We start from the raw sequence: 15364 nt of genomic DNA, 5'->3' as shown, positions 1-15364 counted from the left end.
CTTGTAGCGCTGGGTTACCATGGCTGCGCGTCTTTTAGTCGACCGGGCAGATAACAGGAAGGGGTAAGAGGTATATTTTGAGCGGCACAGAGGGTGGCCAACATATTTTTTTTTTTACTCACCTTTAATAAAGCCGGTCGCGTAGACTCTCCGTGATCGCCGATCATACGAGTGGTTATGCAAGCCGATGGTATGGTGTTCCGGGGTTCAAATAGTGGGTTTGCGCGCCCTTGGAAAGGTCACGTGAACTGCATTATTTTGGTTTGTTTTGTTTTTGTTTTGTTTTTTGTTATTGTGAAACACTGTAGGCTGCCTGGAAGTGGCCATAAATGTGTGTATACATATATATATATATGTATTGTAGGAATACAGCTGGAAATATGCTGAGGAAAAAAGAGTGTTTGGGGGAAAGAAATGATAAAGGGATGACTATTATGCCTAGTGGGAGGGGCAGTGGGGCTGTCAGGGCCTACCTGGGCATTCTGTGAGATGTTACATTGAGGGTAACATGCAGACTGGCTCAGCCGCTTGTGTTTTGTATACAGATTTTTGTTTTGTTTTGAATTAAGTCAGTTGTTTATTTTCTTTGTAAATAATCTTTTGTGCACCTGGGAGGAATAAACTATACACACTGAATGGTTCCTGACTACTCCTGCATTTGTTCGGGAGACGTTTAGGAGACCCCCGACAAATATGTCCCACATGTGCACCAGTCACACTTTATTTGTCATTAATAAAACTTTATTTTATTGAAGCGTAAGCAAAAGTGATTGCCACTGTGAGTGGAAACAGATTAGAAATTTAAGTATGCAAATGAACAGATGTGTTAGATTATTATTTTATATATTTGACATTAAAGATAACATTGTAAATAGTCTAAATAGTTTTAAACCAATAGTTAGTCCAGCTCAAACAGGATGACAAATTCTTACATGCTGAAGATCTGCCATGTCCTCCAGCATAGTCTCGAGCATGAAGGCGATATCAAGACACACAAGGAGCACTGGACAGGACCACTGAAGGGCATCAACCTTTGCAGTACTGGTATCTGTTCCTTTGTGTAAGGAGGAACAGGAGGAGCACTGCCAGGGCTCTACAAAATAACGTTCAGCAGAGTACTGGCTCATGTCCATGTTTCTGACCAACCTGTCAGAATCAAACATGAGAAGGTTCACATGTGACAGGTTTGAAAGATTCTAGAGACACAGTTGCAAAATTTAGGATGTTTGCAATCTAAGTGAGGAGAACGGCGCGTCAGTGGACATTTCTGGTGTTCTTTGGTGAATGCCAGTTGCATGACGCTGGGCTGCGAGCACAGGTCCCACTAAGGTATCCTGGGGTCTACCACCACCATCATGGAGTGTGTTCCTGATAGCTTGGTCAGAAACATGCACATGAATAGATTGCCAGAGATCATTGTGTAAGCATTGTTCATGTTCCTTAAAAGGAGCAAATGCTGGTCTTGCTGCTTGATTGATGTCCTATTATGGCCCTGCCCAGTTCTGCTTGTATAAAGGGCTATCTGTTGGTATCTCCTCCACATTCTTGACACTGTGCTGGGAGATGAATTTTCTTGTGACAGCACCTACTGATGTGCCATGAGCTAGACTGCCTGTGCAACTTGAATGGACCACCTGCAAAACTATTCCCTGTGGGGTGTATTGGCTTGTTGCTGCCTTTCCAGTGCACCCGTTGTCACTTTCATATACGTCAAAGCAGGTGAACTGGATTCACAATTGTTTATGGTTCCTAACTGCAGAGACTGATATTCCTGAAGTTTAACTGACTTTTTTGTTTTTGTTTTGTTGTGATTTAGTGTCCCCTTAAGGCAGTGTTTTTGTGCAGTGTATTTTATAGGTTAGGACTAGGGTTAGGTGTTCAGCTGTGATGGCTATGTCAGTGAATCTCCTCACAAAGGTAGATGTTTATGTGCATATGTGTGGAAGGAAGGAAGCAAGGGTTATGCAAATTTAAATCTATACAATTATAGATTTCCTTGTGAGTTCTATCTAGAGAGAATGAGAGAAAATGGAGTTTTTGAGGAAGAGATGAGAAGAGAATTGAAGAGAAAATCATGTTAGGGGAGAGAGAAAGAGGAGACAAAGAAGTGTGAGAGAGAGGAAACATTACCAAGAGAGTAAAGAGGTCCGCTGAGAATCATTTGGGGTGAGAGAACATTTTCCTGTTCTCGGGGAAATGTGTTAAACCAAATTACTGTTGACAACAGAATTATAGACGTAGACATACAAGGGAGAAAGAGAAAAGAAAAAAGCAATGGAGAAGCCCAGAGACTGAAATGAAAATAATATTGTGATTGTAAATCATTTAGAGACTTTGATTGTTCCTCCTGCTTTACATTCATTGCAGCTGAAGACAGAAATATTTTTTTAAAAGGAAACAGCAAGGAAACATCAGATGGATGTCTCCATCTGTGTCTCCAGACTCCAGTTCTAGTGACTCCAAAATATTCCTGTGTTGTTTTGGTGTAAATGCTATGCAAAGCTTTAAATGCGCAGTTCTATATGTTGTATCTCTCCACGGCTACTTGGCTGCATTGCCAAAAATATTTGGCAACTGGTAACATGGGCTGCTGTAGTTCTGATTTGTGTTAGTGTTTGTTTTTTAGCTTTGCCTCTGCTGTGGATAAATATAAACCAAGATTTCCATCCTTTCTTCCTTCATCTTTGTTTCATTTAGCACAACACACACAGCCTTTGAGTTGTGGGCTTGAAGGAGGATTGCATGCAAATGCACCTCCATAACCTCAGTATTTGTTGAATACTGAGTCCAGATAATAGTTAAATTGTTTTAAACATGTTTTAAAATACACAAATGCACATACAAGCAAGACACAAACCTAAGTTAATAATAATAATATTTTAGTCCCTCATTGAACTCCAGAAGGAATTTGTGATTAATATGTGCACAAAGGATGGAAATCAAGCATTAATTGAAATTAAGAATTTAGCAATTCCATTTCCATTGTCAGCATCACTTATCGACTTGACTCCTTATCAGTGCTCTTACTGATTCCCATTGGGTTCCTGAGAAACATGAACAGGTATAAATGGAGGCTGTAGCCTGACTCTTCATCACTGCTTTTGTTACCTGTTGAAGTTCAAGATCGGTTCACTCAGCTTTAACATCACTCTGGTTTTGGCTAGCTTAGTGTTAGGATGCTGTCTGCGTGTTTCAAAGTTCTGTCTTGGACACAGTTTGCACTTTACCATCATGCTCTTGTCCTTTTGTGCAAAAAAAAAAGTAAAAGTGATGTCCATAGCCGTGCTGTAGACTGCGTCACTATTTTCCTGAAATCAGCTGATTGTACCGCAAGTTCAAGTGGAATTGATTGGCAAGCAGACAAACAATTTTAAGGAAGTGATTTACTGGGCACAGTATCCACATTGTCTCTTGCATGTGCATGTTATGTGAATAAATAATTGATAGGCACTTTCATTCATTTATCATCATTATTTTCTAACTTTTGTTATATTGTGTCGATCTGTGGAACCAACACCCCAATACAGGAAGTTTGGATCGGTTGTCTGTTTAAATAGTCCAGTCTCTGATCCGATGAGTCGTACCCAGGAGGCAGTGCAGAGCTCAAATGGAGCAGATGGGTGAAGGGACTTGCCCAGTTCGAATTGCCTCTATCCCACGGATTTCTACAGGCAGGGATTTCTACCCTGCCTGTTAAACTGTGAAACTGATTATTAGGATGACTGCTTTTATTTAAAACCATTATCATCAGCAACACAAAAAACAAAACAAAACAAAAAACTAGACAAAACGTGACTGGATCATGGGACCATTTTTTTCTATTGATATTTAACTTCAATATATGGATTAAATACAGTTTCTGTTTAAATCACTGCCTTTTTAAAGACAAAAAGAAACAAAAAGAAACATGATGAATGTGTTAGCATGAATTTAGTCATGAAAAGTAAATTGAATTTTAAGGTTTTGATTCTATAAATATTCATCTCCACTGTGTTGCTACAGTTAAATAAATAAATACAGTACATTTACAGCATGTTTAACAATACATAAAAACAGCATTGCATCATTTAAGAAGATAATTAAGGTCAAATCAGAGAATGCATACTTTATTTTGAGGAACTGGTATAGTACACACAGTGGGTGAGCTATAGAATTGCACAATGGTCCTTTAATAGAAGCATCAATGAGCTCATCCTCCGATAATATGGAGAAATAACATCTAAACTACACAGTGATACATAAATAATAAATCTAAATGGCATTAATTATCCACAACAAAATAAATAGCTTGACAATATCGGAACACTTTTGGTGCAGAGTGAACAAAACAACTGCAACAGAAAAATAAAGGAAAAGAATAAAGAAGTCTTCTCTTTCACCTGCATTGTGAATGTAGACAGACTGATTCCAAGTGATTGGCAGGAAGACAGATAAGAAGGCAGACAGAGAAACAGGCTGATGCTGGAGAAGCAGAACAAACAGACAGATGAGACATTAAACAGAAATGGAGAGGAACAGGATCGGTCTGTAATCTAATGATGATGATGACTGAGAGAGAGAGGGACTGTGTGCCTAGACTCTAGGTCTAATTATCTGTCACACACTGAAATGGAATAAGTCCTCGGGGAGAGAGAGCTGGAAAAGAGGGGGGAAGACGAAGGGAAGGAGAAAGAATGAGGAGGCAGTACTATGTGTACAGGGCAAGACAACAGTTGCATAACATGACCCCCTGGCATACTGTTGTGGTCATAAAACCAGATATCTGATCAACAGATGGATGATGGGTAGAAAACTTAACTTTGACCAATTTTTCATTTATTTATGGACAAGTAAATCCAAATATGTAGAGGAACAAAATTTCAGAAAACAACACTGTATGTTAACTTATGGTGTCATCTGGTGGTGGAGAATAACTACAAATGCTTCTGCCTTCCATATATGTAGTAGGTAAAGCATGCTTTGCCTACCACAAGAGACAGACAAATGCACAGCTGATGATGTATGATAATGCTCCATAATGTAATATCAGGGCTTTTCGCAGGAAGGACATGACTATACTAATTTAAAGCACTCACATGTTACTGAGAAACAAATGCCCCCACAGTCATGTGACAAAGAGAGGTTTCACAGAACTTAATGCCGACCTTTTGCGAAAAGTAATGCACAGCATCACTTTAGTAAAAACCCTGATTTTTCAGCCGCTGGACCTGGGCATTGAGTCAACCATGAACTTCTCTTTATACCAAAGTATTCTGGAGTCAAATGTGAGGCAATTTGTCAGACAGATAAAGCTTGGCTAAAATTGGATCAGGCAACAGGACAATGACTCCAAGCAAAGCAGCAAATCTGCAACGAAATGGCTGAAAAAGAAGGTGTTGTAATGGTCCAGTTAAAGTTCAGACCTCAATCTGATTGAAATGGTCTGGTAGGACATTAAGAGAGCTGTGTACAAACGAATGTCAAAAACTTCAATAAACCAGTGCATCACTGTAAAAGAGAGTGGGTCAAAATTCTTCCACAGCGACGTGAGAAACTGATAAAGTCATAGGGAAAATGATTGCTGCTTAAGGTGGTTCTACAAGCCATGGGATGTTTGACATGACTGTAACATCCAGCTGTGCTGCAGCTCATTACACCTATAGGTACAGGACAATGGTTTCATCTGGAAACTATGGATTCTACCCACAATGGAAAGACATGAATGTTGGATTAATTGGTGATTCTTGGCGATTCTGTGCCATAAATACGTAGATGTCTTTTTCAGTGTTAGCCTTGTAATGTTCTAGTGACACGTTTAAGGTGTACCCTGCTTTTCACCCCACGACATTTGGGATTAGCTCCAGTTCCTTTGACCCTGAACTGATTCACTGATTCACAAAATAGATGGATGCTATTTCTGACGGTTCAGGAGGCGGATAGTGCAAGAGATGACAGCTGAAAGTGCTTCAGCAGTGCAGCTTGTGATGACTGATTTTGAGAAATGTGTCATTGGGTTACACTGGCTTCACAACTCCAGCTTCACAACACCAAGTTGGATACATGTTTAATGTACAGATGGACAGATAGCACTAGAAGACTGTCTTTGTAGATGTGGGGAAATTGTACCATTTGCTGCATGTCTATGAGTATTTATTAATAAAACAGAAATGGAAAACTATTAAGCCCACATTTCATAATTCTTGGAAATTTGCTTTTTACATTTTCTTTAGTGTTGACTATCAAGTTTTATTGTTTTTTTTGTTTTTTTTCATTTTTTCTTTTTTTTTGTTGGCTTTTTGCAAACAGTTTAATATTTAACTTTAAGGGTGCACTCCCTCAAACCTCAGTTATTTTTTAAAGTAGTTAAACACACTGAATCACACAAATACACACTCCACCCTGATCTCCATCTCTCTCTGTTTCCCTACAGTGAGCTCCAACCAGAGCCATGGGGAGTACCCAGACTGCCGGAGTGAGAGGGAGTCAGGAGGGGAGGCATCTCTCCTGGTGTCTCCGCTGGTGGTGGCGGGGATCGTTATAGGTCTAGTCCTCTTCCTCTCATGCATCACCATCATCGTCGGCAGCTTGCGCAAAGACAGTCGACTCCGAAACCCTCACCTTCGAGCAAGCTATGGTCAGTCTGTGACACACCTTGACATATTCTAGAACTTCCTTTTTGGTAGCTTTTCAGACTCCCATTGGAATGTAAATACAGCATCGTAAGACATTAAGTTAATACGCAACTTGATACAATGTCCACGACTTCAGGTATGACTATACATTTAAATCTTTTTGAGTGTCATGCTACGAGCTTAAATTGACGTAAATTGGTTGGTTAGGTTTGGGGTTAATTACGGTGAGGATCAGGACATGATACCAGACTGAAATATGCAAAAGTTGGCTCTAAATACAGTGGTGCGGTGCTGATCTGTAAAGCACAGCTGGAGTATGAGATGAGATGCCATGTAGAAGAGCACCACATAATAGGTTCAAATAAACCTTAGTTCATCACGCTGAAGTAACTGAATGTCCCCAGATGACAAAAGTCTGATTCTAGCACAGCATGAAGTTGATTTTTGTGTCTCCACAGGACAAGACAGTTTTTCTTATGGAGGTTCAGCAGGTGAACTGAGGTCTAGCTGCTTGGAAGACTTTCCTCCTGGTTTAGACTTTGACTCATACAGAGAGTCTCAGATAAACAGTGTGTATCCTGACTCCCCACCACGGTAAGTGCTTTTTGAATTTAAAAAGCCTGTGTAACAGATGTCAGTATTCAAATAAAAAACCCTCTTTTCAGAGTTAAAGTTTCCCCGGAGGCATCTTCCTTGGGGGGCTCAACCCGGGGTAGCGGTCATGTCCGGTTAGGGGCTCTGTTGGCTCTCAGGTGACTGTTTCCTCGCGGCTGCGTGCAGCGGGGCTAGGGGAGGGTCTGTGCTGACGGACGTGGGTTACTGACCTGGTAGCCTGGCTGCCCCTGGGTGGGTCCGGGATGGGCGTGAGGTTCTGGGGGCGCTCCGTCTCTGGGCTGGGACCCGGATCGGGCCTCGGGGGCTTGGGTCCTGGTTGGTGTGTTGCCGGGGTTGTGGGCGGGTGGGTGCATGGGGGCCCAGCCCTGGAGCAGGGTGCCGCCGGTGCGTCGAGCCACCTGGGGGGCTCTTCAACTGGTGGGGGAGATTGTCACATCTTGCAGGAGCTTTCCTCTCCTCAGGAGCTCCCTCTGCAGGAGGGGGAGATACAGGAGAGGTGGAGGAAGATCTCAGCCTGGGTGTTTATTGTCTTATGTAGTCTGGAAGATGAGTGGATGGTGGGGTGGGTGCAGTTTTCTCTGTGGTGGGGTTGGGTGGACTGTCCCGGGCTCTGTGGGGCCGGGCGGCGCTGCTGCACTGGGCCCGGTCTGGATGGGCCTGGGCCCCCTTTCCCTGGCGGGTCGCGGAGTATGGGGGTGCCTACTGGGGTCAGCGGGGGAGCTGGCCCCAGGGAGGGGTCACTTGCCCCTCCCTTCCTTCCCTCCCCATCTCCAGCTGCCTCCCTCTTCCCGCTCCACCACAACCACCCACACATGCAGGGCCTTGGAGTAGGGGTATGTCACCAGGGTGCAGAGGAGGCTACCCCCCCCCCCCTCTGTCCCCTTCTGGCTGCCTCTGCCTCAATTTTATCCCACAACTTAGACATTCACATTACTCACACTCTCATTACACATACATATAGGATCTTGGGGGTGGGCACGATACACGGAGTCCAAAGTACCATCAGGGTGTACACCCCACCCCTGGCATCGTTGCCCACCTCTCAATTTTAAATACACGTAGACCTCCTAGCAGGAGGGACCATGCGCTTACCTGCTGCTCTCTGGCAGGTAGCTCCAAGCCCTCCTGGGTTTTAAATGCACCTTAGAACACACATGCATCAACATTACAATGAGCGGGTGGAGGGAGGTTTGGAGTCTTCTCTCACCCCCATTCTCTGCGACCTGCTGGAGCAGGGGGGCTAGGACTAGGAGGAGGAGTTGGCCGTCCGACTGCGGTCTGGAGTGTGGAGCCTTCCTGCTGCTGCGGAGTCGGGGCGGTCTGCCTCCCCCCACCGCAGGGAAAAGGGAAACACCACCTGGGTCTGGGTGCAGTTCCCCCCTCCAGGGGCGGGGGCACCTAGACCCGGTTTGTAGAGTACGCTTGGGGAGTGTGATCGTGTGTACAACGTCTCTTTATGTCTGTCTCCACGTTGGTTGAGTGTGGAGTAAGTGCATATGAGAGCATGAGGGTGGGAATGGATGTTTGTATCTGTGTGTGCCTGTATGTCTGTGTCTATATGTCAGGTTGGGTGTCAGGCGCCACCTCTCTGGGGACATCTCAGGCCCTCCAAGGTTTGGAGGCCTAGCTCCCCCTACCACCACTTCCCCTGCCAGTGGCGGACCCCCTCAGACATCGGTGCGTTGGTGGTTCTTTGTGTCCGGGGATGGGCGTCCAGGTACACACCGGCTCACTCCTTGGCGGCCGCTTATCGGGGCCTGGAGCCTGGGGCTCGCTCGGGCCACTTCGGAGGTGGGGTGCCCCCGGCCTCTCGGCCTGGGGCTCGGTCACTCAGGCGCAGCTGGCTGCCGGCGGAGCTCACGGGCGCGTCACTGCAACTCCCCCTGGCTTCTGCTCCGCGGCTGCTGAGTGAGCCCTCATCTGGGACTCTCCTCAGCTCTTTCCGGGACAGTGGCGCAGCTGCCCCTCTGTTGGTCTTCCTTGGTCTCTTGTGTTCTGGGGGCCTCTGGATGTCTGGAGTTTTGATCTCCTCCACACCTGCTTCACGCCCTGGAGGACGGGGCTGTGGCCCCCCCCACACCCTCTAGCAGATTATTACATGAAGGAACCTTTTAAAAAACAAAAAACAAGCGCGTCCATGCTCACAGGTGTACACACGGGTGATCACACCCACAAACTACACCCTTTTTGGCTCCTACCTCAAAGCACACTGTGTTCTGTTGATCTTATGTGCTGCACAATAATGTTTAACATTTAGTATTTACTGTCATATTCCCATATATCATTGTGATGTTGTTTATTCTATTACTCTTGTTCTCTTCTGCTTGCTTTCTTTTTTCTTTCTCAGCAGGTGATCCAGGTGATCGATATATGCATTTTTTTTCTCTGCTCATTCTGTTGGTTTTTGTTTTTTGCCCTTCTCCCCCGTCCCTCTTCTCAGCTGTTTCTCTTTCCCTCTTTCTTTCTCCCCTTCTTTCCCCCAGTCAAGTCTGTCCCGTATTCAGTAAGTGAAAATAAAATAAACAATAAAAGGTGAATCAAATGGACCATTACGGCAAGGCTGGGATGGTCAGTTTGGTAAAGTAAATCCGTTGGGCATCTTTCTTTGCCTTTAGACAACAATTCTGATGGCAAAAGAGCCAAACGGGACAGGCCAAAAAAAAAAAAAAAAAAAAAAAGTTAAAGTTTAATCTACTATACATCTATTGCTTTATTACAACAAAATGTAAATGAAAATGTACCATAGTGATGTCTGTATACTAAATATGAAACTAAAATACTGCTAGACACCTGTTAAAATTGGAAACAGAAGGACGCTTGGGTTTTTTTACACATACCATTTGATAATTACTTAGATTTAACGGCGCAGGAAGGTCTCTGGTTTTGGAAAATTCCTTTTTTCTGGCAAAAGTTGAAAATAAAATATTAAGAAAAAACAAGTCAAATGGAATTTTTTGCCTTTCCTCAGCTACACACTACATTCTATTGGCAAAATAAGAAAGAAGAGCCTTTCCTTTGACATATATGTGAAATGTCAAGTATGAAATATAAGTGACCATTCATACACTATCATGCACTGTTCTTTGGCCACTTGGTTTGACCTTTTTCTGTGGTAATTCATTTATTAGAGAGCAGTGCTAACTTTGGTGCCCATTGCAAGGTTGGCTGTGAATATGTGCATGTGTGTGAGAAAGAGGAAGAGGGAGAGAGAGAGAGAGAGAGAGAGAGAGAGAGAGAGAGAGAGAGAGAGAGAGAGAGAGAGAATGGACTTGCTAAAAGCTGGTGTCATGGTGTTTTTGATCTAAATGTCAGCTGGTCTAATTGGCAACTTTAATAATTCACATAAATCCCTCCCCTGCAGTGCATATGTGTGTGCTTCATTCTCATCACAGTTCTTTAGAACCGTTCAAACATTTTACTCTGTTCAAGGGTGGATGATCTGTAGTCTATAACTCAGAGGGAATAATTGTCATACGACTGAACATATCATTTTATTTTATGGTTTATCAGAGGATATTGCTTACAGTTCTCCCTTTCTGCTGGCACCAAGTGTACACTCTATTTCATGATTATCCGGGGAGTATCATCCATCTGTAGTACGTGATTGAGATGACATTACATCTTATCACTTCCACAATTATTGTCAGACAACAGGGATAACGAGGATATCAGAGAGATAATTTACTGAAATGACTCACTGAAATTTAATAATAATAGTAATAATTAGACACAGTGGCACCACATTGCGGAAAGAAATCCAGCTTTTTGCTCTTTTCTTATGTAGTTACAAAGTAATTGTCATGTGCAATGTATTGAGCATCACAGAACTGCTGCATGTGACATAATCAAGGATTCCCATCTTCATCTCCTCAGTTCACATAGAAGGTAAATAAGAAATGTAGTGCTTCCTGGATTATGATTGTTTTTGGGCTCTTTGGAACTGATCTACATATATGAACTTAAAAATCAAAACACTATGTAACACTTTTACCACCGGCTCGTGTGACAAGACTCCCCCCTTATGCCCTCGGGTGCAGTCTTGACTCTACTTAAACATTCTGTGATAAAAGATACATCTCGAAAAATAAATATCAGTCTAGGGTTCATATGATTCTCGTGTCTACACAGACAAGCGGAGGCTAAGGAAATACACTTAACCGATTAAGGCTAATACATGTGAATACTCAAATGATAAGACACCATGCAATAAACCCAACACAGGATCTCAGGGTTAGAAAATGTATTAAACAATTGCAGGAAATTCACATCCAACCCTTTTTTCTTCATGAAAAAAAACACATATACAAAACATACAATAAACCCCCGGGGGATAGATTTCAGTATTTTTTTCCCTTAACCTGTCCAATGTTATTCTTTTCCCAGAGTGCACTCTTAGTTTATTTTTGTTGTTGGCGCGCTTTAGTTGGAGCTCTTAATAATAACAACAATACCTCCGAGTATCCGTGATGTCTCCACCTCCTCCGATGAATAACTCGCTCGTTGTGGTAGCAACCGTCTCCACTCGCGGCAGCGAGCAACGAATCTCCGGTTCCTTAGATAGCAGCGAGTCATCCACGGTTAGCGACTCTCTCCCGAGACAACTCTCCAACTCCGTCTCTCCGCTCCGGCGGAATCTCCGTTAGCCAGGACCGTGGCGTTAGCCTAGCTCCAGGGTGTGACTCCTTCCCTTTCAGAGTCTTTATCTGCCGTTCTCTGCGATAGTGTCTTTTCCTTTCCAGGCTTGTCTGTGCATTCTTTCTGTTTCCTCCGTTGCAAAACTCTCCTTGTAGGGGTGAGATCCGTATGGGATGCAGAGTCTAGACATATCCTCTCCCCAAGAGGCAACAAGTGATTCCGATGGAGGATCTTGATTGGTCCATCACCATCTTCGGGTTTCAACCGGAACACAGGTAGGTTCGGCATCTTACTTTCCACAACATATGGTTTTGACGCCCAGCGGTCGGCCAGTTTATGTTTCCCTTGCAACCCGAGGTTTCGTAGCAAGACTCTGTCTCCCAGTAGCAGCTGTGCGAACCTAATTCTTTTATCATACCGCTGCTTATTGTTCTCATTCTGTTTGGCAGCGACGGACTCTGCTAGTTCATAGGCAGCCTTTAACTCCTTCCTCAGGTCAGAAACGTACTTGAGGTAAGTTTTCTGTGGTGTGCCATCACTAGAAGTCTCGAAACACAAATCCACAGGTAACCTAGCTTCACGCCCAAACATAAGGAAATAAGGAGAGAAACCTGTAGCTTCATTTGGAGTGCAATTATAAGCATGAACCAAATGAACGACGTGCTGACTCCATTTTTTCTTTCTGTTTGGTTCCAGGGTCCCCAACATGTCCAACAACGTCCTATTAAACCTCTCGGGTTGAGGGTCTCCTTGAGGATGATAGGGCGTCGTTCTTAATTTTTCAACTCCAAGTAAACTCAACACTTCATGGACAAGGCGACTTTCAAAATCTCTGCCCTGATCACTGTGCATCCTCCGTGGCAGTCCGTAATGAACGAAATACTTCTCCAGCAACACCTTTGCAACCGTAGAGGCTCTCTGGTCTCTTGTTGGAAAAGCTTGAGCATAACGAGTGTAGTGATCGGTAATGACCAGAACATTTTCTGTGCTGCTCGAATCAGGCTCTATGGACAAAAAGTCCATACAAACGAGGTCGAACGGTCCCTCACTTTGCAAATGCGACAAAGGTGCAGCTCTCTTGGGTAGTCTCTTTCTTTTTATACACCTCTCACAAGACTTGCAATACTCTTCAATCTCTGACTTCATCCGAGGCCAGTAGAACCGGTTTCTTACCAAACCGTATGTCTTGTCGAGGCCCAAATGACCTGAGTCATCGTGCAGTGATTTCAGTACAGGGACTCTATACTTTTCTGGTAGTACCAACTGAGAACAGCGGGATTTCCCTGGAGGAGTTACAATGCGATACATCACTCCTTTCTGCATCTTTAACCTGTCCCACTCTCTCAACAGCAAAGAGCAAGTTGGTTGCTTGGTCTTGTCAACTTGGTTACTATTCCCATTACTCAGAGCTGTCCACACTTGTCCTATGCCGGGGTCTTCCCGTTGAGCGGTCGACAACTCAGCAAGACTCACAAAGGGCATATTCTTAACACTCAAAGAAGCCAGATTGCAATAAGCTTGTGGGATAGCTTGTGGAGAAGTGCCAAAAGAGTCAATGGCTCTTCTGGATCGTGGGTTTTTATGTTTCATCACCCCAGACATTTGACACAAGGCTCTCACTCCTGCTGCAGGAACGTCGTCCCACTCGGATTTGGATATCGACCCCGATTGTGGCCGGCGAGAGAGAGTGTCAGCGTCAATGTTTTGGACTCCTGCTCTGTACTTGAGACTAAAGTCATATGTAGACAGGGCAGCAAGCCAACGGTGACCCGTCGCGTCTAGCTTGGCAGACGTTAGCACATATGTCAGAGGGTTGTTGTCTGTCCTCACCTTGAACTTGGTCCCGTACAGATAGTCATGCAGTCTGTCCACTACCGCCCACTTCAGCGCCAAAAATTCCAATTTATGGGCTGGGTAATTCTTTTCTGAAGGAGTCAAACTCCGACTGACGAAAGCCACAGGTCTCAATCCTTTGCCTTGATCCTGGTACAGCACTCCTCCTAGCCCCTCCCGGCTAGCGTCTACATGCAGCACATAAGGTAGCTGAGGATCGGCAAAGGCCAACACAGGAGCTTGAATAAGTCGTCGCTTCAGCTCCTCGAAGGCTGCCTCATATTCTCCGCTCCATCGACCACCAAAGGGCTCTGCGGGGTTAAGGTACGGACCATCCTGTCTCTCCTTTACTTTCTTCTTTGCAGTTGAAGGGTAACCAGACAACAGTTGGTTCAATGGGTGAGCTACCTTGGAGTAATCTTTCACGAAACGCCGGTAGTACCCACAGAATCCAAGAAACGACCGTAACGCAGTCACAGTGTTGGGTCTTGGCCATGCGGTTACAGCTTCAGTCTTCTTTGGATCAGTAGACACCCCGTCTTGAGATATGAGATATGTGCCCAACGTAAGTCACCGATGGCTGACAAAACTGACATTTATCCAGTGACAGCTTCAGTCCTTCGTCCTTTAGACGGTCAAGCACCTTCAGCAACCGGATCTCATGCTACTCAAGCGTGGCTCCAAACACAATGAGATCGTCGAGATAGACCAACACCTCAAGCAAGTTCATGTCTCCAACAGTTTGTTCCATTACCCGCTGAAATGTAGCGGGAGCCCCTGTCACTCCCTGTGGCATTCTTTCAAATTGGAAGAATCCAGCCGGGCAAATGAAAGCTGTCTTTTCCTTGTCGGAGTCTGCCATGGGCACTTGATAGTATCCACTCCGAAGGTCAAGCACACTGAACCACTTGCTTCCACTGAGACATGCCAAAGCATCTTCAATTCTTGGCACCGTGTATTGGTCGGGAGTGGTGCGGCGGTTTAGAGTCCGAAAATCCACACACATCCTTATTTTCCCATTCTTCTTTCTCACGACCACAGTGGGTGAGGCATAAGGACTGCGTGACTCTGTAATAACACCAGCAGTTTTTAGCTGCGCTAGATGCTGTCTCAGTGCCTCCACGTCAGCAGGTGGCAACCGACGAGACCTCTCCCGAAATGGTTTGTCCTCTGTGGTTTTGATAGTGTGCTGGGTGCTCTTACTGCATCCGACATCAAACTCATGCAGAGAGAAAACTTCACTTCGCTCCATCATTTCTGTCACCAACCTTTCCTTCCACTCCTTAGGAACTGGTGAGTCTCCAAAGTTGAAAGAAGAGGGGCTCAGCTTCCCAGGGAACTCGACTTCAGACTCTTCCCTCCCAGGTAGAGATGACACGACGTCGACTGGAAACAGATGAGCTATTGGTGTCCCTCTGGTCAAGGTAATTTCCCGTGCTGACACGTTTCTAACCAGAACAGTAATTCTTTTGGCCGTCACACCAGTGGAGGTCTGCAACTCTGGTCTCACCAGAAGTCCATCGGGAAACCGTGACTCATTCTCAGGGTCATCAGGTGAGTCTACAAGGATTGTCTGAGTGCTCAGCACTCCATGAAACTTTGGTGCCCCAGCCACTTGGGCGACTCCCCCAGGCCGTATGGTGACAGGTTTGGCTTGGGTGAACCACACC

The 15364-nt window shown here is 44.7% G+C and overlaps 1 protein-coding gene across 2 annotated transcripts in view; it reads left to right on the top strand.

The window, feature by feature from the left end:
• The window catches only part of bean1 (brain expressed, associated with NEDD4, 1), a 56559-nt gene that overhangs the window by 28575 nt on the left and 12620 nt on the right, over positions 1-15364 (top strand). For both annotated transcript variants that reach the window (XM_082557127.1, XM_082557128.1), the window contains exons 3-4: positions 6410-6613; positions 7070-7205. In XM_082557127.1, the coding sequence (XP_082413253.1) occupies positions 6410-6613; positions 7070-7205 (340 nt within the window). The remainder of the gene's footprint in view (positions 1-6409; positions 6614-7069; positions 7206-15364) is intronic.

The sequence above is a fragment of the Aulonocara stuartgranti genome, assembly GCF_965226115.1.
Source record: "Aulonocara stuartgranti genome assembly, chromosome: 13".
Lineage (NCBI taxonomy): Eukaryota > Metazoa > Chordata > Actinopteri > Cichliformes > Cichlidae > Aulonocara > Aulonocara stuartgranti.
This window is presented reverse-complemented; position numbering and strand designations above follow the sequence as displayed.